The sequence below is a fragment of the Leptodactylus fuscus genome, chromosome 5 (assembly GCF_031893055.1).
Source record: "Leptodactylus fuscus isolate aLepFus1 chromosome 5, aLepFus1.hap2, whole genome shotgun sequence".
Taxonomy (NCBI): Eukaryota; Metazoa; Chordata; class Amphibia; order Anura; family Leptodactylidae; genus Leptodactylus; species Leptodactylus fuscus.
The window spans coordinates 117375034-117402930 of NC_134269.1; the positions used below are offsets into that span (position 1 = coordinate 117375034).

At 40.3% G+C, this 27897-nt stretch overlaps 1 protein-coding gene across 5 annotated transcripts in view; it reads right to left on the reverse strand.

The window, feature by feature from the left end:
* The window catches only part of ATXN7L1 (ataxin 7 like 1), a 488131-nt gene that overhangs the window by 415479 nt on the left and 44755 nt on the right, over window positions 1-27897 (reverse strand). For 3 of the 5 annotated variants that reach the window (XR_012716108.1, XM_075274094.1, XM_075274093.1), the window contains exons 4-5: window positions 13404-13623; window positions 809-1065 (exon numbers count right to left, since the gene is read on the reverse strand). Coding sequence is in view for 4 of the 5 variants with exons in the window: in XM_075274094.1 (XP_075130195.1) it covers window positions 809-1065; window positions 13404-13623 (477 nt within the window). In the remaining variant the exon portion in view is untranslated. Of the gene's footprint in view, window positions 1-808; window positions 1066-13403; window positions 13624-19366; window positions 19453-19505; window positions 19605-27897 lie in introns of those variants that run through there. The other 2 variants (XM_075274096.1, XM_075274095.1) reach the window with 2 other exon arrangements.

Below are 27897 nucleotides of genomic sequence, written 5' to 3' on the forward strand. Positions count from 1 at the left end.
GTTACTTCAAGTTTTGTTTTTTTTTAAATGTCTAGAGTAAGTAATTTTTGTAATACAATTTTTATTTTTTGGTTCTTTTTAGGGGATTTTGTTGACCTTAATTGAAAATCTGTCGCTAAACTTTTCCCTGAGCAGTTCTCTAAATGAGTGTTCAACTGGTAAGTCTGTCTTCAGCATAGAAAAAAACACGCTGAATAAGGCTGTTATATGCAGAGGCTTCTAAGCTGGCCTTTAATCTCCCTGTTCAGCATATACATGTATATTTAACTGCATTTATCCTTTTTAGTGTACAACTAATGTTCATTCCTGTCACCCTGACTCCTATACTGGCTGCTAGCCCAATCCTCTTTTAAGTCCCTGGCAAGATTTTATGACTAGTTAGTTGGTGAGAGCATGTGTAAAAGTCAAAGAGACAGGGAGAAACATCAGTTTCACAGTAGAGTGGCCAACTGTAGTTATATATCTGCATGTTGGGCAAAAATAAGAATAACTGACTGTCTGGCCATCTAAGATTACAACATTATTCCATATACATTAGTAGTGTTATTACCTGCAATTGCAGAACACTCAGTTGTTACTGTGGCAAAGCCCATTGTGTCATATTAAATTGTTTATGACTTTGGCTCCAGTCAAAACAAAAGATGACTTTCATTTAATTTCACAAACTGTATCTGAAAGGAATGTAGCTCATCTAATATGTCACAAAATAAGAAGAGTCCTGTTCTCATAGGTATTAATGGATCACAACTGAAGTTACATTGTATTAGCACATAATGAATGTTCAGTATCATATGGGTATTGCACTCACCACAAATTCTTTTGTAAGGCTTGTTACTGCTTTTGGTACCATTTTGATGCTTTTTGTCTAAAGAGGATATTCCTTTCCCATTGAGGATCTTTTCTGGTGAAGGGGGTACAGGCTTTGTTACGACAGACTGTTTTGTAAGGGAGGACGCTGAAGATGCTGTTGAAGATGAGTTTGTGGCTGAATTCATTTTAACATTGGCACCATCTGCTTTCACAAGATTTGGGATTTTCTCGAGGCTCACTACAGGAACAGGGCCACTGGAAAACAAAATTGTTCACATGATACATGGGTCACCATCTATATCTAGCAACCTGTAAAATGAGGGAGTCATATATTTTATACAAACCATATCTTACAGCATTAGAATAAACATTTCCAAGTCATCTGGATAATAAACCTGTGGTGTAGTAGGAGGATCAGAACTGAAAAGACAGTTGAGGCTCACAACAGCCAGCAGCATATATACCAACGGCAGCTGTTCCTATAACCTCATGATGTAAAACCACAAGAAAACTGGCAAACACAAAAAAGAAACACTGGGGGAGTCACAAAATTCCTAATGAAGGAATATGTAGAATTGGCTCAGACACTACATTAATGCAATTTCATTATACATGTATATACCACAGCATATAGATATTATAGACACCATTATAAAATTGGAAAAATGACTAAATACAGTAAATTAAAGGCAGTCTACCACCACCCTCAAGCATAAAAAACTATCAACACCATATTACACAGCACATTACAGTGATACACAGCATACCTCTTTTATGTATTTCACTTTAGTACATTTGGGGAAAAAAAACAACTGATCATTTCTAAAAAATAAGTCAGTTGGTGCACTGGGACGGGCCTTGAGCTTTCTGAAACACTGTTCTCGCTACTCAGACTCCCACCATCTTCTACCTGTGCAGTAGGGAGTTGATCCTCCCCATCACTAATCCTACTTCAGCAGTAAGAACAGTGCCCCAGTAGCTGAAGGCCCACCCCAGCTGTAAGTGCTGTGATATGCTTCCATATCATACCTTTATTATTTGTCACTGTTCCATGGATTCCAAGAAAAAGATGCTTTCTTCATCATTAGGTGCTGGGAGCACAGGGGGCATTCCCAGAGATCTCTGGGCACAGCTCTCTCCATTGAAAACACACCCTTTTATGTTTTGGTCTACTCCTTGGCTAGCGGGACACGATACTCCTGTGTAATGTCATTGCCTGTTCAGTTAGTGCTATGGTGGCAGCTTGAAGGGGTTAAGGAAGGCAAGAGACTCCCTTTATTTTTAAGTTCTTTTTCTCCAAATATGCAAAAATGATGTACATAATAAAGGTATATTGTTTATCACTGTAATGTCCTCTGTAATATAGTGTTGACAGTTGAATATGCTTGGGGAAGATATTAAGACTCTCTTTAAATGATGCCTTACTATGCCATTATCATTTATTGTGACATATCCAACGTGTACTTGAAGGAATTCTCCAGCCTTTTAAGATTTCCTTCACAAAGTGCCAGTGTGTCTCAGCATTTTCTGCTTGCAGCACAGGATTTGCTCATAAGACTATTGGCAAGATGTGAACAGAAAAATTGTACAGGTTAAGAAAATCTCCATAAAAGCAGATTTGAGTGATATATGAGGTGCTATATTAAAAGGAAGTGATTAGTTAGTGCTCTATACACACTGCAATATCAAGTACACAGCTGTAGAAGAATTAGCCTAGAGAGGCCATTTCCTTAAATATAAGGTAAAGTGGTAAGATTGTATTCACATATGAAGGATCTTAGTGTGCAAAAAAAGCTGGACAGAACAGTGGGGGCATGCTGTGCTATTTTGTCTATCAAAATAATGGACATCATAAAGGAAACCTGATAGAGCCATTAGAAGCTGAGCCCCCAGAATCATTCTATCTAGTAGGCCTAAGGAACCCCAGTCTGACACTGTAGTCGATGGAATTTGTGAGGTGCCTAGAAGTTACCGTATATACTCGAGTATAAGCCGACCCGAATATCAGCTGACGCCCCCTAATTTTACCACAAAAAACTGGGAAAACTTATTGACTTGAGGACTGGTTTTTTTTTTCCCCCACTTGGAATTCAGTCTGGCTGAATATAGGGTATCTGCAGAGCTCCTATTAACCCCTTCCCAACGGAGCAGGAGCACTGCAGATCCCCTATATTCAGTAGACCGGGCACTTTCAGACACAGGATACCTAATGTGTATGTGTTTCACAGTCATTTTATACTTTTATATGTATTCTAGGGAAAGGAGGGATTTAGAACTTTCATTTTTTTAATTATTTCACGTGTAGAAATAAACTAAGAAAACAGCTATAGGTTTGGTTAGCAGCCATATTATTTCTCCATATTCATAGGGCTTTGTATGTTTAATCTGCATTATAGCTGGGAGCCTGATGTAGAGTGTCATCTGTGCAGCTATCTAGCAGTATTGTAATGTAAGGTCATGTGATATGATGAGGTACAGTAGGAGGTGCCAAACGCCTTATTAACAAATTGGCCTTATGTGTTACCAGGCAATACCAAAACAAATACACCACACAGATCATAATGCAGATAGACCGAAAGACTAAGTAGAGAAGTATTCCACATAGGAAAAAGACTCTACTTGTAACACTATCTTCACAGGCAATTGAAATTAGCCATTTCATAGAGGTAGTCATCTGTGCACATCTCATATATTAAAAAAAAAATTAAAAAAAAATAAAAAAAAATCAATGAACTACATTAAAAAAAACCAAACACATATGCTTATATTTTTAGGTATTTATAAAATGAATACCCGCTGTTACTTTAATAGTATAATTTGTATAAACCAAAATACACTTAAAGGGAATTTTATACCTTTTATTTTATTTATTATAACCAGTGAAATATAGAAATATATCCCTTCTGTCTAATTTGATTGTAGATTTTTTTTTGTTCTATTCTCCATATATGATTATAGGGGCTGCCATCTTGCCTGAGCTTCTCCTATGCTCTGTTAACAGCATTTAGTGATATGGTTTACAGCATAGTCATGGCCATAGCCTGCGACAGAATGGTGAAGACTCACTGAGGGCTATTGAAGAGTTTTCTAGACATTCTCTGTGCAAGAAGGGGGAGTAGATGAGGGTGGGTTTACACCTGCGCCTGTGTCCGCTTTAGGCAATCCTGCTGGGTTTCCGCCTTCTGCCCCGAGAAACTGGACAGGGCACAGAAACCCGGCAGTCAGTTTAGAAACCCATTCACTTGAATGGGTTTGCAAATGAACGCCCGTGAGCGTTTTGTGCCTGTCCATGGCAAAACAGGTTTTTTTTTAACCGGACACATAGGTAATAGCATTACTGATGTGGGAGGGCATTATTGGAGCACTCTTTTATAATAGGTCCTTAATATGGCACTTCTACAGAAAAAAGTGCCCACTTCCCACCACAGGTAATAGCATTACTTAAGTGGGCAGGGAGGGCTATTACCTATGGGGGTGTTATTAGGGCACTATTACTATAATAATGTCCACCACAAGTAATAGCCCATGCACATAGGTTACGGTGTCCCTATTATAGGGTTCCTATTATCTATTTTGATGGGGACTGATTAGGGCCCATTCAAATGGCAGAAAATAAAGAGAAATTAAGTCCGACTGTCCCCTCAGATTTCTATCCATTTTCTAGCCCTCCAGTTCCCCTCCTTTCTCTTACCGATTAGCCTCATATGGCATTAAGCTCAGTGGCTTGTGCTCTGGATTCTGTGGCTGATCAGCAGCCAAATTCACAGGGAGATTGAGTTGGATGCTTGATTTTTCCTAGTGGAGGGAACATTCCAATATAGGGGAGGGGGCACGATAGTTTTTGACTCATGCAGCAGATAACCTGTGTAAAATTCCTCACGGATAGGGTTCTCTGATGCTGAAAGGGAAGGGGCACAGTTGGGGCAGGGATTGGTTCCATTGGGGCTTAATGCCATGGTTTAGGATGTGTATCAGCCTGACAGGATTTCTGAAGCAGTGACTATTGCTTGTGCTACTAGCAGAAGATGGTGGATCAGCACAAGCTCTCTTCTCAACTGCTATACCATCTTCTAGTATAAGAATAGCCATGGTCACTGTCTCAGAAATCCTGTTAGGCTGATGCACAGCCTGAACTCAAATCATGGTGTTAAGTGCTTCCTCTTCCCATCCAGCAACAGGGAACTCATTCTGAAAAGATTTAAAGTGTAGAAGAGCCATTATTTTTTACAATCATGACCCTAGAGGCAAAACAAACTCCTGCATCTTACCAAGAGGATTCAGGTAGGCATCATGGCAGGTATCCAGACATGAAAAAGTTCAAGAAGATACACATTTCTTATAACCACTGTATAATAAAGATACTACATTCACATTTTACTGACCGCTCATTTCTTACAGCAAGTAGTAGTTTTATATAAATCTAAATAATCTTGCAAAACTTTTCAACATGGTTGAGTTTTCTTAGAAAATACTTCTTTTATATATTTAATATGGAACAAATACTCCTGCCAAAAGTGCTCCCGGCCATAGAGGACAATGTCTATTCAAGACAAACAATAAGACTTTAACTCTTTCTTACTGGAGATTTATAGAATGCTCATATAGAAATCTTCTCAAGTCACAGAGTTAACCAATGTTGAATGTGTTTTCTACGCATATATTCTAAATGTGTATTATTGACATTACGTGCCTATAAAAATCCTCTAATGTACACATTACAATTCACATGTACTTCTAGCAATCACCATGAGAATTATGCTAAGTGAACTATAAAAATCAGGCTGTAAAGCTTTCCAAATGGTTCCTGTTAACCTTTGCATCTTTAGCAACCAAGTCCTAGCATGCTACCTCAGCTGGCAATGCTTTATTCTTCTAATTTTGCAGTCACCAAGGCAGCATTTATTATATTCAGATCATATTGTGAATAGAGAGTAACAATTCATCAAGCAAGTCACTTCTCTCACACTGAAAGAATGAGAAGAACTCAACTGTAAACCAGAAATAGTTTGTCTAAAAGGCGTAATATTTGATCTCAGAGTCCATATAATATTCTGTTACAATATTAAAATGGTTATTTGTTTTAGTCTATTTTCAAAGACTCTATTAGAGAATGACATCTATTTCGCTGGACAACCTTGCACATCTATGCATCAAGTGGACAGCCCATGGATCTCAATGAACTCTATGGTACTGCTTTCTTTTCCTGGCAATGGCGCTGCAGGGGAATGGTACACTTGTCCTTTATAGATGACATTATTGCTTTGGATCCAGCAGTGGGACATTTCCTTATGATAAGCTCATTGTTGCAAAACCTTCCAACTAAAAGATACTATTCACAATGGCTAAGGCCTTTACGTGCCGAGCTGTATATATGTCAGTCACTTAGCCCACATCAAACTTTCCTTTTTACTTTTGCTGCCAGCAGAAATTGTTTTAAAATTAGGAATTTCTTGTACCAAGGTAAATAACCAATACAATTTAGATCTAATTACTGAACTCATCTCAATTTTTTTTTTTTTTTTTTTTTTTTAACTCTCAAAATAAACTTTTTCATTCCCAAATTCCCAATTGTGCCCTGTTCCGACTGGTTGGTAGTTGGTTAGAAAAAACGGAATATATCTAGGGATCTTCAAAGTATCAATATAACAGGCAACCAGCAGGATGGTGAGTTTGGGTACTTGATGCTAATTTAGCCTGTGTTCTATCCCCCCATTTAGTCATGTAATCCGCAAACTGACTAACTGATTCACAAAGGGTCTGAAGTGTGAACCATAAGAGTTTGAGAAAATGACTTCTGGTTCACACAGTAGACAATGTATGAATAAGCAAATCAGTTTGATGATCATAAGATGGGAAATCCATACTGTGATGAAGCACTGGGCAACTCACCTTACTGCAGTCTACTAATGGCAAACTTCACAGAGTATGGCAACTCCTCTAGATTTTGACAAAATAATCCACCTTGAAAAATATATCCCTTTTTCTGACACTACTGAAAAGGATTGCTTGTGTCCCAGAAAATGTGAGCATGATAAATCTGTCATTTAATCAATCCAACTTATGCCAAAAATGTCATTATTACCGTGATAAATCTCCCTCAGTGTGTGTAAGAACACAGAATCTGCAGCACACAAGCAAAGCTTATTCACACAGTGATGCATATTGCATGTGGCATCCATTTTCATAGATCTCTCATGTACTGTGGAGTCTGAGTCGGGGCCACTTTTGAGTGGAGTAGGTAAAAGTGACTTTAATTAATAAGTGACTTTAAAGGGATCCTATCATTGGATACCCTTTTTTTCTAACTAGCACGTAAGAATAGCCTTATGAAAGGCTATTCTTCTCCTACCTTTAGATGTCTTCTCCACGCCGTTCGGTAGAAATCCGGGTTTTCTTCGGTATGCAAATAAGTTCTATGGCAGCAATGGGGGCAGTCTCCAGCACTCAATCAGCACTAGGAGCGCCCCCAATGCTGCGAGAGAGCTCTTCAGCGACACCTCCAGCTTCTTCTGGAACGCCCACTCCCTGTGTCTTCTTCTGTCCTGGCTTTCAGTCTTCTAGGCTTCGGGCAGAGCCGACTGCACATGCCCAGGCCACAAGAAAATGGCCGTTTACACCAGCTTACTGTGTAAGCGGCCATTTTCTTGTGGCCCGGGCATGCGCAGTCGGCTCTGCCCGAGGCCTAGAAGACTGAAAGCCAGGACGGAAGAAGACACGGGGAGAGGGCGTTACAGAAGAAGATAGAGACGTCGCTGTAGAGTTCTCTCACAGCATCGGGGACACCCCCAGTGCGAGAGCTGGGGACCTCCCCCAGTGTTGCGAGAGAACTCATTTGCATACAGACGAAAATCGGGATTTCTACTGAACGGCGGCATGGAGAAGACATCTAAAGGTATGAGAAGAATAGCCTTTCTTAAAGGGGTTGTCCCATCACAAGGCTCCTATCTATACTGCTGGTTAATATGGATGTAAGACTTTTCCTAAATACACTGCTTAAGCAAAACTGCTTTGTTTGTCCACTATCTTACTTTATTCAATTTTTTGTGGCCACAGCCCTGACCTAGCTGCTCATGAGTCAAATGCTCTCAGGGGGGAGGGAGGAGGGGCTAAGTGCAGGGAGCGAGCCTGTGTATCTAGCTAATCCTGTGTCTACACCATGTGACCTAGGTCCTGCACTCAGATAGAGGAGAGGAGCTGCTTTCATTTCTTCTGTTCTCCCAGTTATCAGGCTAGCTAATTCAATTGTGTTCATTATGGCAGAGACAGGCAGTCTCTGTATGTAACACAGAATGGAGTTGCTGCTGCCTGTACTTCATAGTCCAATATGGGTGGGCGGAGCTACACACGAATTTGGGGGCGGAGCTAAACGGCAGGTTGCCTGTGAAACCCCGCCCACCAAATGATGCAAGAAACCAGGAAGAAAGAAGATTTTACAAGAGTGAAGACTGCTGAGTATGTGAGGTGGGAATACCCCTTTAAGGCTATTCCTATGTGTTAGTTAGAAAAAAAAGGGTATCCAATGATAGGATACATTTAAAATAAAATGCATAATCTCCTTCAAATATTATAAATGTGAAAGTTTGTGGGTTTGTACGTTTGTTACTCAATCACGCAAAAACTACTTTGTAACCTGGATTAACACATAGGCTACTTTTTATCTCAGTAAATGACATTGCTTCACAACTGTTATGAATTTATGTTCACATACTATATTAAACTGCTCTTGCTGCCAGGACTATCAGTTAATTGCACTTTGCTGATAAAGCCTGGTCTGTTATCTCTCTATGTAAACACACACACACAAATAACACTGAGTGCCTTGCATACAAACATCTGCATATTATTTGATATGTTCCAGTGCTGAGACACTGACATAGGAAAACCCCTTTAATCCAAATTGACAGTTTGCCAATTTTCAACATGCTGGAAAAAAAAAATCTAATTTGTGGCAAAATTTAAAACAACGAGAGCTATGAAAGCTATGAAGGTAGCCAGAAGTCACAGACTTCTCCTCAAGCAGAGCTCGGGAGGATTGAGCAAACTAGGTGTCAAGCGGCTCTTAGAGCAGCCGAAATGACAGAGCAGGCGGATCATCGACACCAACAACACACTCATTGTATGACACCCCAGCCAGCTGCCGGAACAATCACAGACACGCTGAGAGGAACTAGTTCAGCGGCCAGCTTGAGAGCTGGCGAAACCCAGAGTAGGCAGTTCATCGACGCCAACAAGTTCATTATATGGCGTCCCAGTTGGCTGCTAAGATGCCGAAACAATCACAGGCACGGCGCAAGGAAAAAGTTCAGCAGCAGGACAGCTTGAGAACTGCCGAAAAGCTGGAGCAGACGAACCATAGACGGCAGCAATTTGCTGAATATAGGTGGATGATCAACGCCAACAACACGCAGACGAAGTCGCGGGCAGAGGCTAGTTAATTATACAATTATCAGTATCAGATACATAGCTTCTTACACATTTATTTTTATAGGAATATATGCAGCCCTGTACTTGGGTCTATGAGTCACCTGTGAAACTGGACAATAATAGTAATGTCCTATATTTGAATGGCCCTTGTTCACAGTCTATTTTTTTTAAAAAAAGAGAGATATGTGAGTACACCCATAGGTTTCATTGTTTTGATAAAAGCAGTCACATGGCTGTTTTACATGGCCAAGCCCTTACAGTCTAAATTGTTAAGTCATGGACAGCATTTTATAGCCTGTATTACATCAGCAAATCAGCCCTCCAGACTGCAGGGCTAAATACAGTGCCTTTCGAATGTATTCGGCCCCCTTGAACTTTTTTTAAACCTTTTGCCACATTTCAGGCTTCAAATATAAAGGTATCAAATTTTAATTTTTTGAGGAAGAATCAAATGGGACACAATTGTGAAGTGGAGCGAAATTTTTGGGATATTTTAAACTTTTTTAACAAATAAAAAACTGAAAAGTGGGGCATGCAAAGTTATTTAGCCCCCTTGCGCTAATACTTTGTAGCGCCACCTTTTGCTGCGATTACAGCTGCAAGTCGTTTGGGGTATGTCTATATCAATTTTGCACATCGAGAGACTGAAATTCTTGCCCATTCTTTCTTGCAAAACAGCTGGAGCTCAGGGAGGTTGGATGGAGAGCGTTTGTGAACAGCAGTTTTCAGCTCTTTCCACAGATTCTCGATTGGTTTCAGGTCTGGACTTTGACTTGGCTATTCTAGCACCTGGATATGTTTATTTGTGAACCATTCTATTGTAGATTTTCTTTACGTTTTGGATCATTGTCTTGTTGGAAGATAAATCTCCGTCCCAGTCTCAGGTCTTTTGCAGACTCCAACAGGTTTTCTTCCAGAATGGTCCTGTATTTGGCTCCATCCATCTTCCCATCAATTTTAACCATCTTCCCTGTCCCTGCTGAAAAAAGCAGGCCCAAACCATGATGCTGCGACCACCATGTTTGACAGTGGGGATGGTGTGTTCAGGGTGATGAGCTGTGTTGCTTTTACGCCAAACATATCGTTTTAAGTTGTGGCCAAAAAGTTTCTTCCACATGTTTGGCGTCTCCCAGGTGGCTTGTGGCAAACTTTAAATGAGACTTTTTATGGATATCGTGAGAAATGACTTTCTTCTTACCACTCTTCCATAAAGGCCAGATTTCTGCAGTGTACGACTGATTGTTGTCCTATGGACAGACTCTCCCACCTCAGCTGTAGATCTCTGCAGTTCATCCACAGTGATCATGGGCCTCTTGGCTGCATGTCTGATCAGTCTTCTCTTTGTTTGAGATGAAAGTTTAGATGGATGGCCGGGTCTTGGTAGATTTGCAGTGGTCTGATACTCTTTCCATTTCAATATGATTGCTTGCACAGTGTTCCTTGGGATGTTAAAAGCTTGGGAAATCTTTTTGTATCCAAATCCAGCTTTAAACTTCTCCACAACAGTATCTTGGACCTGCCTGGTGTGTTCCTTGGTCTTCATGATGCTCTCTGCGCTTTAAACAGAACCCTGAGACTATCACAGAGCAGGTGCATTTATACGGAGACTTGATTACACACAGGTGGATTCTATTTATCATCATCAGTCATTTAGGATAACATAGGATCATTCAGAGATCCTCACTCAACTGAACGGAGTGAGTTTACTGCACTGAAAGTAAAGGGACTAAATAATACTGCACGCTCCACTTTTCAGTTTTTTATTTGTTAAAAAAGTTTAAAATATCCAATAAATTTCCTTCCCTTCACAATTGTGTCCCACTTGTTGATTCTTCCCCCCAAAAAATTGATATCTTTATGTTTGAAGCCTGAAATGTGGCAAAAAGTTGGATTTCTCACATAACCATATTTTTTTCATATCAGAACACCGAGCATGTATCACAAGGTGAAAAGTTAAGACTTTTTTTCACTTCATCTGAAAACAATTACCGTATATACTCGAGTATAAGCAGACTTTTTCAGCACATTTTTCATGCTGAAAAAGCTCTCCTCGGCTTATACACGAGTCAGGGTCCACGGAGCACAGAAAACTGGAAGGACCTGGAAGGGGGAAGTCCTTTAGTGCTACTGCTCTGTGATTGGCTTGTCATGAGGTCAAGTGACTGTGATGTCATCAAAGGTCCTGTAGCTACTGGTAGGAAACATCTGCAGATAAGGTTGAGTCTAAATCCTAGTAGCTCCGCCCACACCAGAGTCCGATCACATGGTCATGACAACATCATAGGTCCTTTAGCCCACTAGGATTTAGCATCTACACTGTAGATGAGCGGTCAGGATTCACTGTGTCTTATGGAAGATGTCTGTTGTATGGAGGAGAGGAAGCTACAGTAAATTGAAACACACAGGTACCTTCCTTTAGTTACTCTGCCTATTAATTTCAGGCATTTGGGGTTATTAATTTAGTTTCAGTAACTCACATTAATAACAGTTAACCCCATCATGTCCCTCATATTAACCCCTGTGTGCCCCATATAAGGGTTACTAATATGTGACACATGAGGGTACTAATGAAGGATCTTAATTATGAAGATACCTAATTATTATCTCCATATGTCCCACATATCAGTAACTCTTATGTGAGGCACACAGGGGGTTAATGTGAGGGACATGATGGGGTTAACTGCCATTACTATGATCCCCATGGAGTTACTAAGCTGCAATGCACATGACCAGACTTTTTATCTGCAATGGTGGATTTCCCCACCTCAGCTTATACTCGAGTCAATAAGTTTTCCCGGTATTTTGTGGTAAAATTAGGGATCTCGGCTTATATTCGGGTCGGCTTATACTCAAGTATATACGGTAATTCATTTAGAACTAATTTTGGCATAGATTCCCAAATGTTCCACATTCAATCCAAGTGAATGGTGTATTTAACCTCCCATTCACATGCAGCAGAAACAAAAACATGTATGTTTGTCTGACCTGCAAATAACATACCCATTCCTCTTGCAGATTCTGTACAGAGAAGCCACAGATTAGCCCCACTGAATGGGGCTAATCCTTATGTGGATCTGGCTACACAGCAACTGTACGTTTGTGGCAGAGATCAGAGGCTTCAATTTCTGCCATGGATTCTCTTGTGAAAAAAACAACACCATAGGAAAATCTGACATATACAGGTTGATTGAATATAAGAACCTACCCTTAGTAGTATCTTTGCAACATGGCAAGTTTTCTGTTTAAGAGAAGCCATGAACTAATTGCAGATAACTGAGATAGAAAAAATGTTTTCCTCTGTAGAAAACTGCTGTGGAAAAGCAGTGTGGGAATCTGACTGGCTCAACAACTCTATCTGCAAAACAGTGCAGTCCACTGCCACATTGTTAACCACATGTTTGGATCAGTTGTAACTCGTGAAATGGACATTTAATGTTTTTATAACTGTAACATGAGTACACAGTACTAGAAAATGCCATTTCACTACAGTGTTATCCTTAACGGTAACCACAGTTATTGTAATCTACAGACATTTTTTAACACAAGGTCATTTTCCCTTCTAGAAATAACCTCTTTTTTTGCACTACAAAAACAGTCAATAAGGAATCATCAGGAAAACATATATATATATTATTTTTGAAAGCAGGAGTAAACAAGAGCACAGCCATGAAGCACTTAAAACTTTAACTTCAACACCCCTTCTTATATCTTTGCACAGTGGCCATAACCCTGATTGCGTTGAGATAGAAAACCACTGCTCCCCCATCGCACACACTGATCTCCTTGCTAGGATCACGGAGGTCTACAACCTGAAGAGCTTGACAGCCTTCCTTAATAACACTGTCCCAGCCTTTGATGCTATCTGGGCCCCATGGGACACCTATTGTAAATTGCATAACCTATTAAGTTTCTGCAACTTTATCTTTACCCTTCCCTTTAGTCCTCCCTTCTTACCATTTTCCTCATGAGTCTGTCTGTAGTCTGATCAACTAACTGCAGTTTTCCAGTTACTGGATGAATTGATCTTATGTTCACCTTTATTGGGAAATACTCCCTATGTACTTATTTCCTTTCCTGTTTTGTTATTGTTTACTAAAAAAAACTTTTAACTTCAACACAATTCATGAACACAACCATTGCGTCTCTTAATCCTCATTTCCATTACATACCATGGTTTGTCTCTTGATACTTTTGAGGAGAACACCGTGTGTTGCTTGTTGTTGGAGGTAAGTAGATTGTCTTTGGGCGCTTTGAATGGCTTTGAGTTACTGTTGACGGGGTTATGGCTGCTGATACAGGCTTTTGTTTTCATTTGTACTAGTGATGCTCTGGTGTTGGAGGGAGAGGCCGGGGATGGGGAAGGTTTGCACATTGAACCGTGTCTTCTTTCTGAAACAGAGGAAAAAGATACTAACTCAATAAGTTGCACAACACACAAACACAGCACCATTGAAAAACTTTCTCTATTTTCTGTAGGATGCCTACCACAAGAAGCCATAAGGTATTGAAGTGTGCACAATAACGTGCTCAACACTTGACTTCCTAGATCAAAGAACAACAAATAAATGCAAAGAAATCCCACCATCAGGACTCCCTTGCAACTGTACATGGAGTTTACAGATAATGAACCGTCACTCGGTGGTTATGCTGGTGCCTGGAAATGGCTTCTCACCGCCATATTAGTATAATCAAAGAAATTTCCGGCACTCAATGAGTATGCTTCCAAAAGTGAATATTTATTTTGACAAAAATGTTTCGGTCTAGGAGACCTTCGTCAGTTTGTCGGTAGGAGGTATGAGTAACAGGAAGCCAAATGTAGATACGTGGGAAATGCAGGAATGGAGGATTTAACTGTACATGGAGGTCATAAAAATGCAATCTTTTACAGATACATAAGTCAGATTTGTGTCGGATGGTTATAGGGTCATTCCGTGTCAAGTGAACCAATGATTTTTCCCTCTATATTTTTAATTCTTTTGAGATTTTGTTATTTGGTAATAGTGTGTCAGAGAATGCAAAATGTGAAGAAAAAAAAATTCTAAAAATTTTTTGGGATTTTTAATTAATTTTCAAAGTTCAGAAAAAGTGTGAATTTCTGTGTTGCCTGCCTTTACATTTCTCCTCATAACTTAGGCTAGAAAAAAGATAGAGAAACAAAATAAACGCCATTCTACTCAGAACTATACAGGCCTTCACCAAATATGTCACAAGAGTATCTTTGTTAATATTTTACCCATGTGAACGCAAACGCAAAATTTTAAAACGCATTTCCGAAAAAAAACGTTTTATTTAAAAATTTCAAAAAAATGCACGTGGGCCTGCTATGCCCTTAGCCACATCTGTACCAAAATTCAAGTTGGGATTGCGATGGGATAATATTTTAAAATATAACAATTAGTGTCATTCCAAAAATCTTGAATTCAGATCTGTCCTTCTGATCTGAAGGAGAGTTTGTTAAAACATCGGTTACAGGAAGCAGAACCCATCCAAGGGACTCAGCAATACCACACTTTCATTCCATATAGTGAAACAGAAATAAAAACAAGGATTTTTTCATTCAGCAATAACAGTGAAGTCCATGAAGTGGTAGAAGGCGGCACAAGATTGGCAATGGATGACATAACTGGTTATGTGACCTGTGAATATGATCGGCGCTGGTGGCTGGCTACTGTACTCTCCAAAGATTGTGAAAAGGAAGACATAAAATTGACTTTTATGCATCCTTCTGGTCCAGCACCATCATTTGTGTATCCAAGAAAACCAGACATTTTACAAGTCAACAAAAATCAGATATTAACTCAGGTGGAGCCTAACACCATGACAGGCCGTACATACTCTTTGACACAAAAGGAAATGGCCATTGCTAGTAAGCGCTTATGGACAAGATTACATTTCACTCACTAGAAAGGACAAATTGATGATAAAAGGCCAGTAGTTTAAAAATGTCCTATTAATTGTTTGATTAGTTCATATTTTATAGAATGAGGATTTATCTACTGGACTATTTTTCTTAATAAATTACATGTTTAGTGATATAATAAAAAACAATTGTTACATTTAGAAATAGGTGTTATAAATATTGGTTCTTGTACTCTTGTTAACATATAATTAGGATGAGACTATTTAGAAAATCGCACTTGAGGATATGAGCAGCTTTTTTCTTTCGGTTTGTTCAATGCATTCAGGTTGAAAATGCTGAACAAGTCATGTTCTGATGATGATGCTAGGGTCACACCTGCGTTCAGGGTCTCAAATGAATGGGTGAGAAAGACTCCTGCAGGTTTCCGTATCCTGCTCTGTTTTATGCAGGAAACGGAAACCTGCAGTACGGAGAGCACAACGCAGATGTGAACGAGCCCTAAGATGTATTTGTTCTGGCACTTACAGTATTTGTTTTTTATATTTTTTTATTGTTGCATATAAATGTTGAATTCAGCAAGTTGTAATTTGAAAAGAAAAAAGGAAGAAGCTCACACAAACATAAAATCAGATGATTCAAGGCTTAAAAAAAAAATTGATCCCAATTTGGTCCCAAGTTGAAAACCTGTACAAATATAACCAAGAACACAAGTAACACAAATGCATTTTTTCACAATTTTAAAACATACATTTTTTTCACAATTGCGCATCAAAATTTTGAATTTGATTTCTCCAAAACAAAATATAAAGAAACATCGTCTTGTGACATATCAAATGAAAGCCGGTACCGCTCTGAGAAAAATGATGCCTCTCCCACCTATTTATCTTAATTCTAGCCCAAGATATGTTAAAAAATGTAAAGCCATACCAGGCCAAAATTCACACTTTTTCAAAACTTTAGAAGTCTATAAAAAATTAACTGATGAAGAAAAAAAATTCAAAACTTTTTATTTGTAATTAACTTAAGTTGTACTTCATAAAAAATAAAAATTAAAAAAAATCTAAAGACGTCAGGTAAAAAAAATATTCCTATTTGGATCACTTGATATGGAATGACCCTATATTAAGTAATAAAATTTAGCAACTCAAAAGTTTCTTCCAGCCCCCTTTGCATAAAGGCCAATCTACTTTTAGAAGATGCAGACATGTCCTGTATGAACAAAGGATAATGTTCACTAAGCTGTTGGGAGATTGGAAATTAACTGAGTTGTTCATGAACACCACACTGCAATCAATTTCAGTCCATACTTTTTCTAAGTCCTTCTAACTGTGCTTCAATGACTGTAAACTTCTGATGGGTTGTTACGGGAAAAAAACTTTTACAAGACTCAGATTTTAGATTAATTTTCCACTGCAACATCCCTTGTATTGGTTGTTGCACTGGACAACAGTGTGAAAAGAAAACACACAAAGGTAGAAAATATGCACAGACCTTTAGGAAGCCTGTAACTATCCCTCCAATACTGCGCACTATTTCTTGATGGCAAAGGCCTTTAACATCTATATGAAAAACTGCCAGAGAGGACTGGTAGACAGCAGCATTCACTCTGACTATGGTGTTACTTTAACACTTGTAGCAAAGGAAAATCCCTTTAGAAATGGAGATAACAAATGTTTGTTGCATTCTCTGTGAAGGTGCAGTCCCCAATCTTTAAAGATTGTGCCAGGGATAGAGATGGAAAGTTTTGATACCTGCTAAGAACATGCATCAAACCCTAGGCAGGCAAAATTGGGAAGAAAAAAAATAAACATTGAAAATTCACTAAAATGTAACATTCTATCTACAATGATGCAACTGTAAAATATACTGCATGTAAAAACAAATGAAAAAAAGTATAATTTATTATTTCTTTTTCAACAATTTGCATATTACTGCATATTATTGCAGAAAACTTGAATAGACGTAAGTAGGACTAAAATACAACCAAGTATTAATGCCTAAAAGGCAAAATTTATATATACATCATGCACTGCATCTTCACCCCATAATGTCGATTTCATATAAGCAGTAAATGTCCTAGTCCATCTCTTCTTATTATTATCTCTGTAACTTTATTGGCTAGGTCCTTTGGGGGGGGGGGGGGGGGGTGTCTCTCTTGGTGGGTCCGGCCTGCTTTGTTTTGTTTGTATTTTTTTCTGTACTATTGGTCTGTTTCAGATCTTGTGGTATTATTATAAAATGTAAATAAGAATTTGAATTGGAAAAAAAAATGTCCTGGTCCAAAAATGGGTCCAGTATCCAGAACTCAAATCATAGTTCCATATGATGCTGTGACTCTAGGTTCACATCTAGGCCTGGTTTCTGTTCTTTGGATCCGCTTGGGGACCTGAAAATCGGAAACCCAGTCTGCTTTAAAAGCAGTTGGCTGGGACTTTTCTCTCTGCATTTCAAGCAGATTCGTGGATGGAATCCCCAAACGTAGAGCGAGCGCTGGTGTGAATCTAGCCTGATCTGTGTAAGTGCAAAAAGGTACCCATATGATTGTGTGAAACTGGCCTAAGACTAAGTTCATACAGCCACTGCCAGATGTTTTATGCACATGTATATGGCATTACAAATTCCAATTCATATACATTTTTTTTATTCTATGAAGTCAGTAATAATTTTTTTCACAGCTTTAGTACCAGGTCTAATGGGCTCAATCACATGGCCCAAAGAGAGACTTATGTATTGACCAAGTCTGGGATGTGTCTGTCCTCCATATTATGGCTTCATGCATGAGACCTATATTTAGTACCATACGCATGAGACTTAATACTAAATGTAAACACAAATTGGGACTGAATAAGCAAATCACCTCCAGAGCTATGGAAGAGTATAAGATTACTCAGACACAGAATGCAAAAATCAGACCAAAGGGAAGTGTTAAAAAGGTTGACCAGGCAATTTTTTTATTTTATTTTAAATATGCTGCAGAAGGTTAAAAAGAATTTTTTTTAAAAAAAAAATCATAATCAGCTGTGCTGGTGTCCTCCCAGCGTGGTCCAATCCTTCTGCTCTGGAGTCTTCTTAAGAGTCTTTTCCTGAGATCCGTTAAGGCCAAACAGGGTCTCTGGAAGAGACTGTGATGTCGCAAGTAGTGAAATGGCACGCCCTTTGACTGGCCTCAGTGGTCAGGTGTGACTGCGCCTTCCACAACTCAACATTGGACTGAAGACCAAACCTCTCTTTGACGCATCGGGAAAAAGGAAGTATGATTTTTTTAAATTATTTTTTTAGGTTTTTCATCTCCCCTGGCCTATTTAAATAATAAACTTAATGTCCATTTCTGCCTGGACAACCCATTTAGGGATAACACTAACCATCAAGCAGTATTACTGTTGGTATTATTGGATTATTAAGTCACTATATAGAAATGTGGAAACGCCACCACAGAAAGGAAAGACGGCATGTCAGTGTTGTCAATGGAGTTATCGCTGGACTTGGGAAAAAAACATTGTATATATGATTCACAGCCAATGATCCCTAAAACAGAGCACACTAGAAGCCTATGTATACATTTGTAAACTATTCTATTGCACTGCACATACTATATTGTGTATTACATCACTCACTACTGTGAATATGAATCATGAAGAGAAATTTTGCTGAAGAGAAGAGAAGATTTTGCTGTTGGCAAAACTCAAACGTCACACACACGTATGTATACACACACACACGTAGCTAGAGATATATAAGAAGCAAACATTAGGGCTGCACTGTTTTCATTGCAAAAAGTCACAGTCGTGAAGTAGTTAACCGGGAACTACAGCAGCTACAGACTACTATGCCAGTGTAGGAGCAATGGCCTAGTAAATGTGGCACAGGTGAAGGCAGCAGCAGCAGCACATGGATGAGGCAGCTCCTGAGGAAAGCCCACGCTCTCCAGTAGTGCCCGCAGATGGACAATGGCAGGCGCCATATAAAGCAGCGCCCCTCAGCAGTCAGTGTACGAGCTGCACATCAGTGCTGCTTCGCCACAAACAATGCGATGTATGCAGGCCAGCTCAGAGCCAGCCTGTTATTGTATGCAGCATTCGGAGGAGGACATTCACACATGACAAAAGCCACTTCCCCTCTTCTCCAGCGATTACGTAGCTTCACTTCTCTCCTGCATTAACTAACAATAAACAGAAAGGCCACATGGAAGCAGTCCGCAGGGAGAGATCATGAAAGGAAACCAGCGACGAGATTTTTCATGGAGATCAACAAACAAAAATGAAAGCCACTTACAGAGAGAGGAAGGAAGAGGCTGCCAACTTAATCTGATTGTACGCCGCCTGTAAACATGTTGTACTTTCAGAAGCCAGAGAGTCGCGGCAGTGTCACTGAGTACCGAGGCTGAGGGCTTTGCAGCACCGCCGCCACTGACCTGCTCCTCAGGAAAGACGTAGCAGTGCTGAGGTGACTACCCACCGACTGCCGCCGCTGCTGGCCACAGGCACTTGGAACAGCAACTTTCACGTCTTACCAGTCGGGTACCAGAAGTTCAGATAAATGGAAGGATGCCAAGAACAACGTGAGCAGGGTGAAAAAAAAAAACTCTAGCTTTCTCCACCCACAGGACTGCTCTTAATGCCGCTACATAGGTGCATCTTCATTTACTGACAACATGGAACCTAAAACTAACCAGCACCTAAAGGTTAACCCCGTCCCCTGATAATTCCATATTGCGCTGTGGCTGGGCTGGTCACCACAGATAACAGGCTAGACAGATACAAGAAGTCACTCAGGCAAAACAAACCTTAAATTAACCTACGTTAAGAGATTGTTTCTGTTCACTTCATCTAAAAATTGTTTTACCAATTCCAATAACTCCCCCTCCCTCCTTCTATTTATTAATTTGTCCATGCTTCTGTATATCCACAAAAGAGGTTTGGGGCATGTTCACAACTTTGGAAAACTGCAAATTTTCATGTGATTTACATGTGATGTCATAGGGTTAACGCATGTAAAATCCAGTTCGATAAGTGAAATGTAACTTCTTATTAGTTTTCGGACCCTTCATAGGATGAGAACAACAGGATGAAATGCTGACAGAATGACAGATGCAGACAGAGCACCTTCCATTTGTATCTGTCATATTTTACACCAATGTCAAAACAAAGACAGAACTTTTTTCCTACTTTTTTTTATCTTTTTAAACTAAAGTTAAAATAATACACACAAGACTTTATTTTCTATTTGAAAATTAAAATAAACAACACTGAAGTTTCCATATTGGCCAGAACGTTAGAGATCACTGCTGAAAATCTGCTGCCTTTATGAACAATAATGCAGATTCCCATTCAAAACATATCATGCGATAATATCAAACAATTTCCATTATGTGGACATGGAGTCATGGGTGAAGACAAACAGATCTATAATTTATGGGGAAATTGGAAGATGTGCCCCAACCATGGCAGTGCCTAACTTGCATCAATGGAATAAGCACCATCCATTGCCCAAAGCTGGAAAGTGGGTTTTCCAGGATTCTTTGTAGGCCTTGCTATGACATGTAATGTTTGGAAGGCTCATATACAGATTAAAAACTGCTTGTGTGGTCCTAAAGAATTATTCACTGAAAAAAGCAATAAGGAAGAAAACTATGAAAAAAAAAGTTTGTAAAGATTATATAATCCAGCATAAACACTTTCTGCTCCAGTAAGCAAATCTCTCCTAAACCAGTTATTTCATTTACTGCCAGTACATCTGAGGAAACTATGCATCTTCAAGGCATAGTACACTCAAAGTACAATGGCCAGAATTCAATATACCTTGTCCTCATAAATTTGCCCCAGTGAACCTACAGAAAATGGAATACATTTTTGACCGGTAGGAGTATTACAATGGGACCCTCCATATCTGTCCTTTGAAGTGAATGTTTAAGGTATGGCTATGGAGTTAGTAGGCCAAACTACCTGCTCCTCAAATTTTGCAGCAAAGCGGTTTATTTAAGAAAAACAGCTAAATAAATAAACCTTTACGTCAGGCACAAAAAATGAGCAAAATAAAATACAGCCTGTAGGCAACTTCAGGCAAAATAATCTGAAAAAAAAAATCCTGCTCATTTGAGCACTAACTAAACAGAAAAATACTAAATGTATATGTGGCTTACTACCAGCCACACAAACCAACGAAAAAAAAACTGTACTGTATCACAAGGTTCTCAGTGTCAGGTTAGCCCCAGCCACTTTCTCTCCTCTCAGGATCTGCACTAAAGTGCAGGCTTTTATGGCTCAGTAATGAGTCTATGACCCACACATGGGCTGCAACCTATTCCAGACCCGCACTGGACCAGTACCTTGCGAAAATATTCGGCCCCCTTGAACTTTTCAACCTTTTGACACATTTCAGGCTTCAAACATAAAGATATCAAATTTTAATTTTTTGGGGGAAGAATCAACAAGTGGGACACAATTATGAAGTGGAACAAAATTTATTGGATTTTTTAAACTTTTTTTAACAATTAAAAAACTGAAAAGTGGGGTGTGCAAAATTATTCGGCCACTTTACTTTCAGCAAACTCACTCCGTTCAGTTCAGGGAGGATCTCTGAATGATTCAATGTTGTCCTAAATGACTGATGATGATAAATAGAATCCACCTGTGTGATCACATGTCCGTATAAATGCACCTGCTCTGTGATAGTCTCAGGGTTCTGTTTAAAGCGCAAAGAGCATCATGCAGACCAAGGAACACACCAGGCAGGTCCGAGATACTGTTGTGGAGAAGTTTAAAGCTGGATTTGGATACCAAAAGATTTCCCAAGCTTTAAACATCCAAAGGAGCACTGTGCAAGCAATCATATTGAAATGGAAGGAGTATCAGACCACTGCAAATCTACCAAGACCCGGCCGTCCCTCTAAACTTTAAATCTCAAACAAGGAGAATTCAATGGGAGCCGGTCAGTTCTTTTTTCCAGGAGCCGTTTGTTCCAGTTGAAGACACTCACTCCTGCCGACTAGGCCCATTATTTGGGCCTAATCTGGAACGGAGCGTGCGACTGGATGCCACTGCACTGCGTGCTCCACGTCAAGTTCCGATCCAAAAAACCCAGTGTGAACCCGGCCTTAACCTCTCTATTTCAACAATACACCAGGCCATATAAAACTGTATTAAAGGGATTCTATCAATAAAATGAAATTTTTTTGTCTCTAACCTGTAGAAATAGTCTTAGGAAAGGCTATTCTTCTCCTACCTTTAGATGTCTTCTCCACGCCACCGTTCGGTAGAAATCCCGGTTTTCTTCGGTATGCAAATGAGTTCTCTCGCAGCACTGGGGGCATTCCTAATGCTGTGAGAGAACGTTACAGAGACGCCTCTGTCTTATTCTGGAACACCCTCTCCCTGTGTCTTCTTCCATCCTGGGTTTCAATTTTCTAGGCCTCAGGCAGATCAGACTGCGCATGCCCGTTGCCATAAGAAAAATGGCCGCTTACACAGTTATGTAAGCGGCCATTTTCTTGCAGCCTGTGGGCATGCGCTGTCGGCTCTGCCCGAGGCCTAGAAATCCAGGAGTGAAGAAGACACAGGGAGAGGGCATTCCAGAAGAAGAGGTGTTGCTGGAGATTTCTTTCGCAGTATTGGGGACGCCCCCCAGTGCTGTTTGAGTGCTGGGGACCGCCCCCAGTGCTGCGAGAGAACTCATTTGCATACCAAAGAAAACAGGGATTTCTACCGAACGGCGGCACAGAGAAGACATCTAAAAGTAGGAGAAGAATAGCTATTAGGCTATTCTTACTTGTTAAGGACAAAAAATGTCATTTTAATGATAGTATCCCTTTAAATACTCCCAGCCCATCTGTTGACTATATTCGTACAGGCGGTCCACATTTAGCTATATATGTCTTTGCAAAGCTAAGCAGCTCCTCAAATTTGTGCAGCAGTAAGAGCAAGGTGCCAGTTGTTCCTTCAGCTTTAGGCAAGGCAAGGATAAATTATTTCTGAAATTTTATTTTTTCTTTCTATTTACTGTTCACAATGCAGATTAAATAATGTTTCTTTGTAAATCCCAAATGTGTTTTCCATTACAGCATTTTTATGTAGTAAAGGTGAGATGTTAGGTGGTTTATTATTATTTATTTTCTATCTTTGAATTACTTTTTGTCATAGTTCCTCTATGGTACTTGAGCCAGCAATCAGATAAGTATTACAGTGTATAAGAACTCTGTCTATGCTGTCCATCGAATCCTGCTGGAAACAGGCGGATGAAGATGACAGACCCTGAGCTGCTATGATAACAGACCAGCAACCCACAAGGCAGTACGGTTAGGCCAATCAAGGGGCCACAGTGCTATGAAATGTCTTGCTGTTGACATGAGTGCCCGTAGCATCTAAGGGGTTAACAACCACAATCTGAGTAATCCATGCATGACCATAGTGCTGGCTCATGTATCAGAATACATAGATCTCTGTGAGAGCAGTGCTTGGTAAGTATTACTCTATTTGTATGGTAGAACTGTGAGGGAGGCCATTAGGGAGTATTATTCTAGATGTGGAGCAACCTCTCCAGAGCATTATACTGCATGAGTGTCACTGGAGAGCATTATATTGTTGGAGTAGGCCACTGAAGAACATTTTACTGTGTGTGTGGAGGGCAGTGAAAGTTATGCCCCGACTCTAAGGGAGCCTTCACACGGAGTTTATGCTCTGCTCATTCTGAATGTAAACTCGTTCAGAGCGAGCGGCGTAAAAAAACAGATCCCATTGACTTCAATGGGTGCCGGCATACGCGCGCTACCCATTGAAATCAATGGGAGGCTTTTTTACCTATTGCTTTAAATGTCATACGCGCGTATCACATTGAAAGCAATAGGTAAAAAAAAAAAAAAAAAAAAATTTAAAAAAGCCTCCCATTGATTTCAATGGGTAGCGCGCGTATGCCGGCACCCATTGAAGTCAATGGGATCTGTTTTTTTACGCCGCTCACTCTGAACGAGTTTACATTCAGAATGAGCGGAGCGTAAACTCTGTGTGAAGGCTCCCTAAGGCTGAGTTCACACAGAGATTTTTTGGACCGGAATTTGACACGGATGCCGCCTCAGAATCCGCCTCCAAAAAAATGCCTCTTGTGGCTAGCTGTCCTGGGTGCTGGTGCAGTGCATCGGCATCCAGTCGTATCATTCCACTCCGGATTAGGCCCAAATGAATGGGCCTAGTTGGGAGGGAGTCTCACGCCATGGCGGATTCAGCCGCGGAATCCACGTCAAGATAGGGCAGCTCGCGTCTTTTTTCTGCGAGCGGGAAAAAAACGCTAGTGGAAAAAAAAACAAGTGAACGGCTCCCATTAAAGTCAATGGAAGGCGTTTTTTGGAGGCGGATTCCACGTCAAAATCCGGTCCAAAAAATCAGTGTGAACTCAGCCTAATTTTTCTGGGTCCTCCAGACACAGATGACTTGAATCCGTTCCATGATTTAGCATTTTGCCCCTGTGTCTACACCCAGTATCTTTGGATCACCAGGAACAATGTAGTAACAGCAATCCATCGAGCACCTGCTTTCTGTGAAGCCACCACAAGCAGGGACAAGAAAGAACTTCATGGGAAAAGGGGAAGTGAGTATAACATTTACAGTGGGGCAAAAAAGTATTTAGTCAGTCACCAATAGTGCAAGTTCCACCACTTAAAAAGATGAGAGGCGTCTGTAATTTACATCATAGGTAGACCTCAACTATGAGAGACAAAATGAGAAAACAAATCCAGAAAATCACATTGTCTGATTTTGTAAGAATTTATTTGCAAATTATGGTGGAAAATAAGTATTTGGTCAGTAACAAAATTTCATCTCAATACTTTGTTATATATCCTTTGTTGGCAATGACAGAGGTCAAACGTTTTCTGTAAGTCTTCACAAGGTTGGCCCATTCCTCCATGCAGATCTCCTCTAGAGCAGTGATATTTTGGGGCTGTCGCTTGGCAACACGGACTTTCAACTCCCTCCAAAGGTTTTCTATAGGGTTGAGATCTGGAGACTGGCTAGGCCACTCCAGGATCTTGAAATGCTTCTTACAAAGCCACTCCTTCGTTGCCCTGGCGGTGTGCTTTGGATCATTGTCATGTTGAAAGACCTAGCCACGTTTCATCTTCAATGCCCTTGCTGATGGAAGGAGGTTTGCACTCAAAATCTCACGATACATGACCCCATTCATTCTTTCATGTACCCGGATCAGTCGTCCTGGCCCCTTTGCAGAGAAACAGCCCCAAAGCATGATGTTTCCACCCCCATGCTTTACAGTAGGTATGGTGTTTGATGGAAGCAACTCAGTATTCTTTTTCCTCCAAACACGAAAAGTTGTGTTTCTACCAAACAGTTCCAGTTTGGTTTCATCAGACCATAGGACATTCTCCCAATACTCTTCTGGATCATCCAAATGCTCTCTAGCAAACTTCAGACGGGCCTGGACATGTACTGGCTTAAGCAGTGGGACACGTCTGGCACTGCAGGATCTGAGTCCCTGGCGGCGTAGTGTGTTACTGATGGTAGGCTTTGTTACATTGGTCCCAGCTCTCTGCAGTTCATTCACTAGGTCCCCCCGCGTGGTTCTGGGATTTTTGCTCACCGTTCTTGTGATCATTTTGACCCCACGGGGTGAGATTTTACGTGGAGCCCCAGATCGAGGGAGATTATCAGTGGTCTTGTATGTCTTCCATTTTCTAATTATTGCTCCCACAGTTGATTTCTTCAATCCAAGCTGGTTGCCTATTCCAGATTCAGTCTTCCCAGCCTGGTGCAGGGCTACAATTTTGTTTCTGGTGCCCTTTGACAGCTCTTTGGTCTTCACCATAGGGGAGTTTGGAGTCTGACTGTTTGAGGGTGTGCACAGGTGTCTTTTTATACTGATAACAAGTTTAAACAGGTGCCATTACTACAGGTAATGAGTGGAGGAAAGAGGAGACTCTTAAAGAAGAAGTTACAGGTCTGTGAGAGCCAGAAATCTTGATTGTTTGTAGGTGACCAAATACTTATTTTCCACCATAATTTGCCACTAAATTCTTACAAAATCAGACAATGTGATTTTCTGGATTTGTTTTCTCATTTTGTCTCTCAATGTTGAGGTTTACCTATGATGTAAATTACAGACGCCTCTCATCTTTTTAAGTGGTGGAACTTGCACTATTGGTGACTGACTAAATACTTTTTTGCCCCACTGTACTTATTTGTTATACTGAGGGGCACCAAGAAGGGGATTTTATAATGCGGCGGCATATTCAGGGGAACATTACAATTGTTCAGAGTAGCTGCAAACAGATCATTTTCTAAAAGACTCTGAGTAACCAAGTATTACATAGTAATTTGTTTTGTTTTTTTTATAAGGAGCTATGTAATACCACACAAGCCCTGAAGAGGGTGCAGTTTTACTCAGTAATGATAGCTGATAGTTAGGAAACTGACCTACCAGACCTGCAAGTCCTCGCCCAGACTAGACAACCCTTGTAATCCTGGGTTCACATGGAGCGTATTTTGTGGCATGTGAGGTTTTTGTTTGTTTGTTTTTTTTTTTTGTTTTGTTTTTTTCCGGGGGGGGGGTGTTGAACGTTGCAATCCTAAACTTCCCCATATACCCTTTAATTACATAATGTGTCAAAAAGTGAAGAACTCAAATATGACATAATGTAATGTCTGTGATGTTATAAAGTGATTATGTAAAGTATTGAAATAAAATAAGCATAACATGCAACAAAAGAGATGGTTAACACCCATGTGGAGGTACACAGTCTTTCCTGAATTTATAGGTGGGAATCTGACACTTGGTTCCCACTGTTGTCAGAACTGTGAACTATTTGCAATACCATGTGCATTTGGATGCCCTTTTAAAGGGGTTGTCCCATCTAAAGGATCCTATCTATACTGCTAGTTTATGTGGATTTAAGACATTTCCTAAATATATTACTTAAGCAAAACAGCTTTGATTGGCCGCTATCTGAGATTCTTCACTTCATTGTTTACACTGCGTTTCCATAACCACGGACCTGGGGATGGTCTTATCTCTCCGCCCAGGACAAGTGACGTAGCTCCCTGCTCTCAGGGAGGCGAGGGGGAGCTGAGTGCTTGTATTTCTGAGCTCTTTATCTCTCCACCCAGGACAAGTGACATAGCTCGCTGCTCTCAGGGAGGGGAACCTGAGTGCTCAGAGCTTGTATTTCTGAGATCTTTATCTCTCCGCCCAGGACAAATGGCATAGCTCTCTTATCTTAGGGAGGGGAAGGGGAGCTGAGTGCTTGTATTTCTGAGCTCTTTATCTCTCCGCCCAGGACAAGTGACCTAGCTCTCTGCTCTCAGGGAGGGGAGGGGGAGCTGAGTGCTTGTATTTCTGAGCTCTTTATCTCTCCGCCCAGGACAATTGACATAGCTCCCTGCTCTCAGGGAAGGGAGGGGGAGCCGAGTGCTCAGTAGCAGCTTGTATTTCTGAGCTGTTTATCTCTGGCTCTTCCAGTTATCAGTCGGCTAATTTAATTTTGCTGATAAGGGCTGAGACAGGGAGTCCATTAAACACAGACCTAAAAATGAGTATATTGCAAGCTGACTCTTGGTCTTGTAGCATGTAAGTTTGGGATTCTCATCACCTAACAAATCCAGCTCTGCTGCATCAGCTTCATATTGTGCATCTTCCAGTGATACTGTGCTAATTTATTTACAACCATCCCTCATTACTGATAGCAAACATGTACTGCTATGAAGAGAGATAACAGAGCTGGCTTTGTCTGGGATTCAGCAAGTGAAACCCCACCCACTAATTTACTGAGAAAACCAGGAAGTGAACAGAGCATACAGCCTGCATGT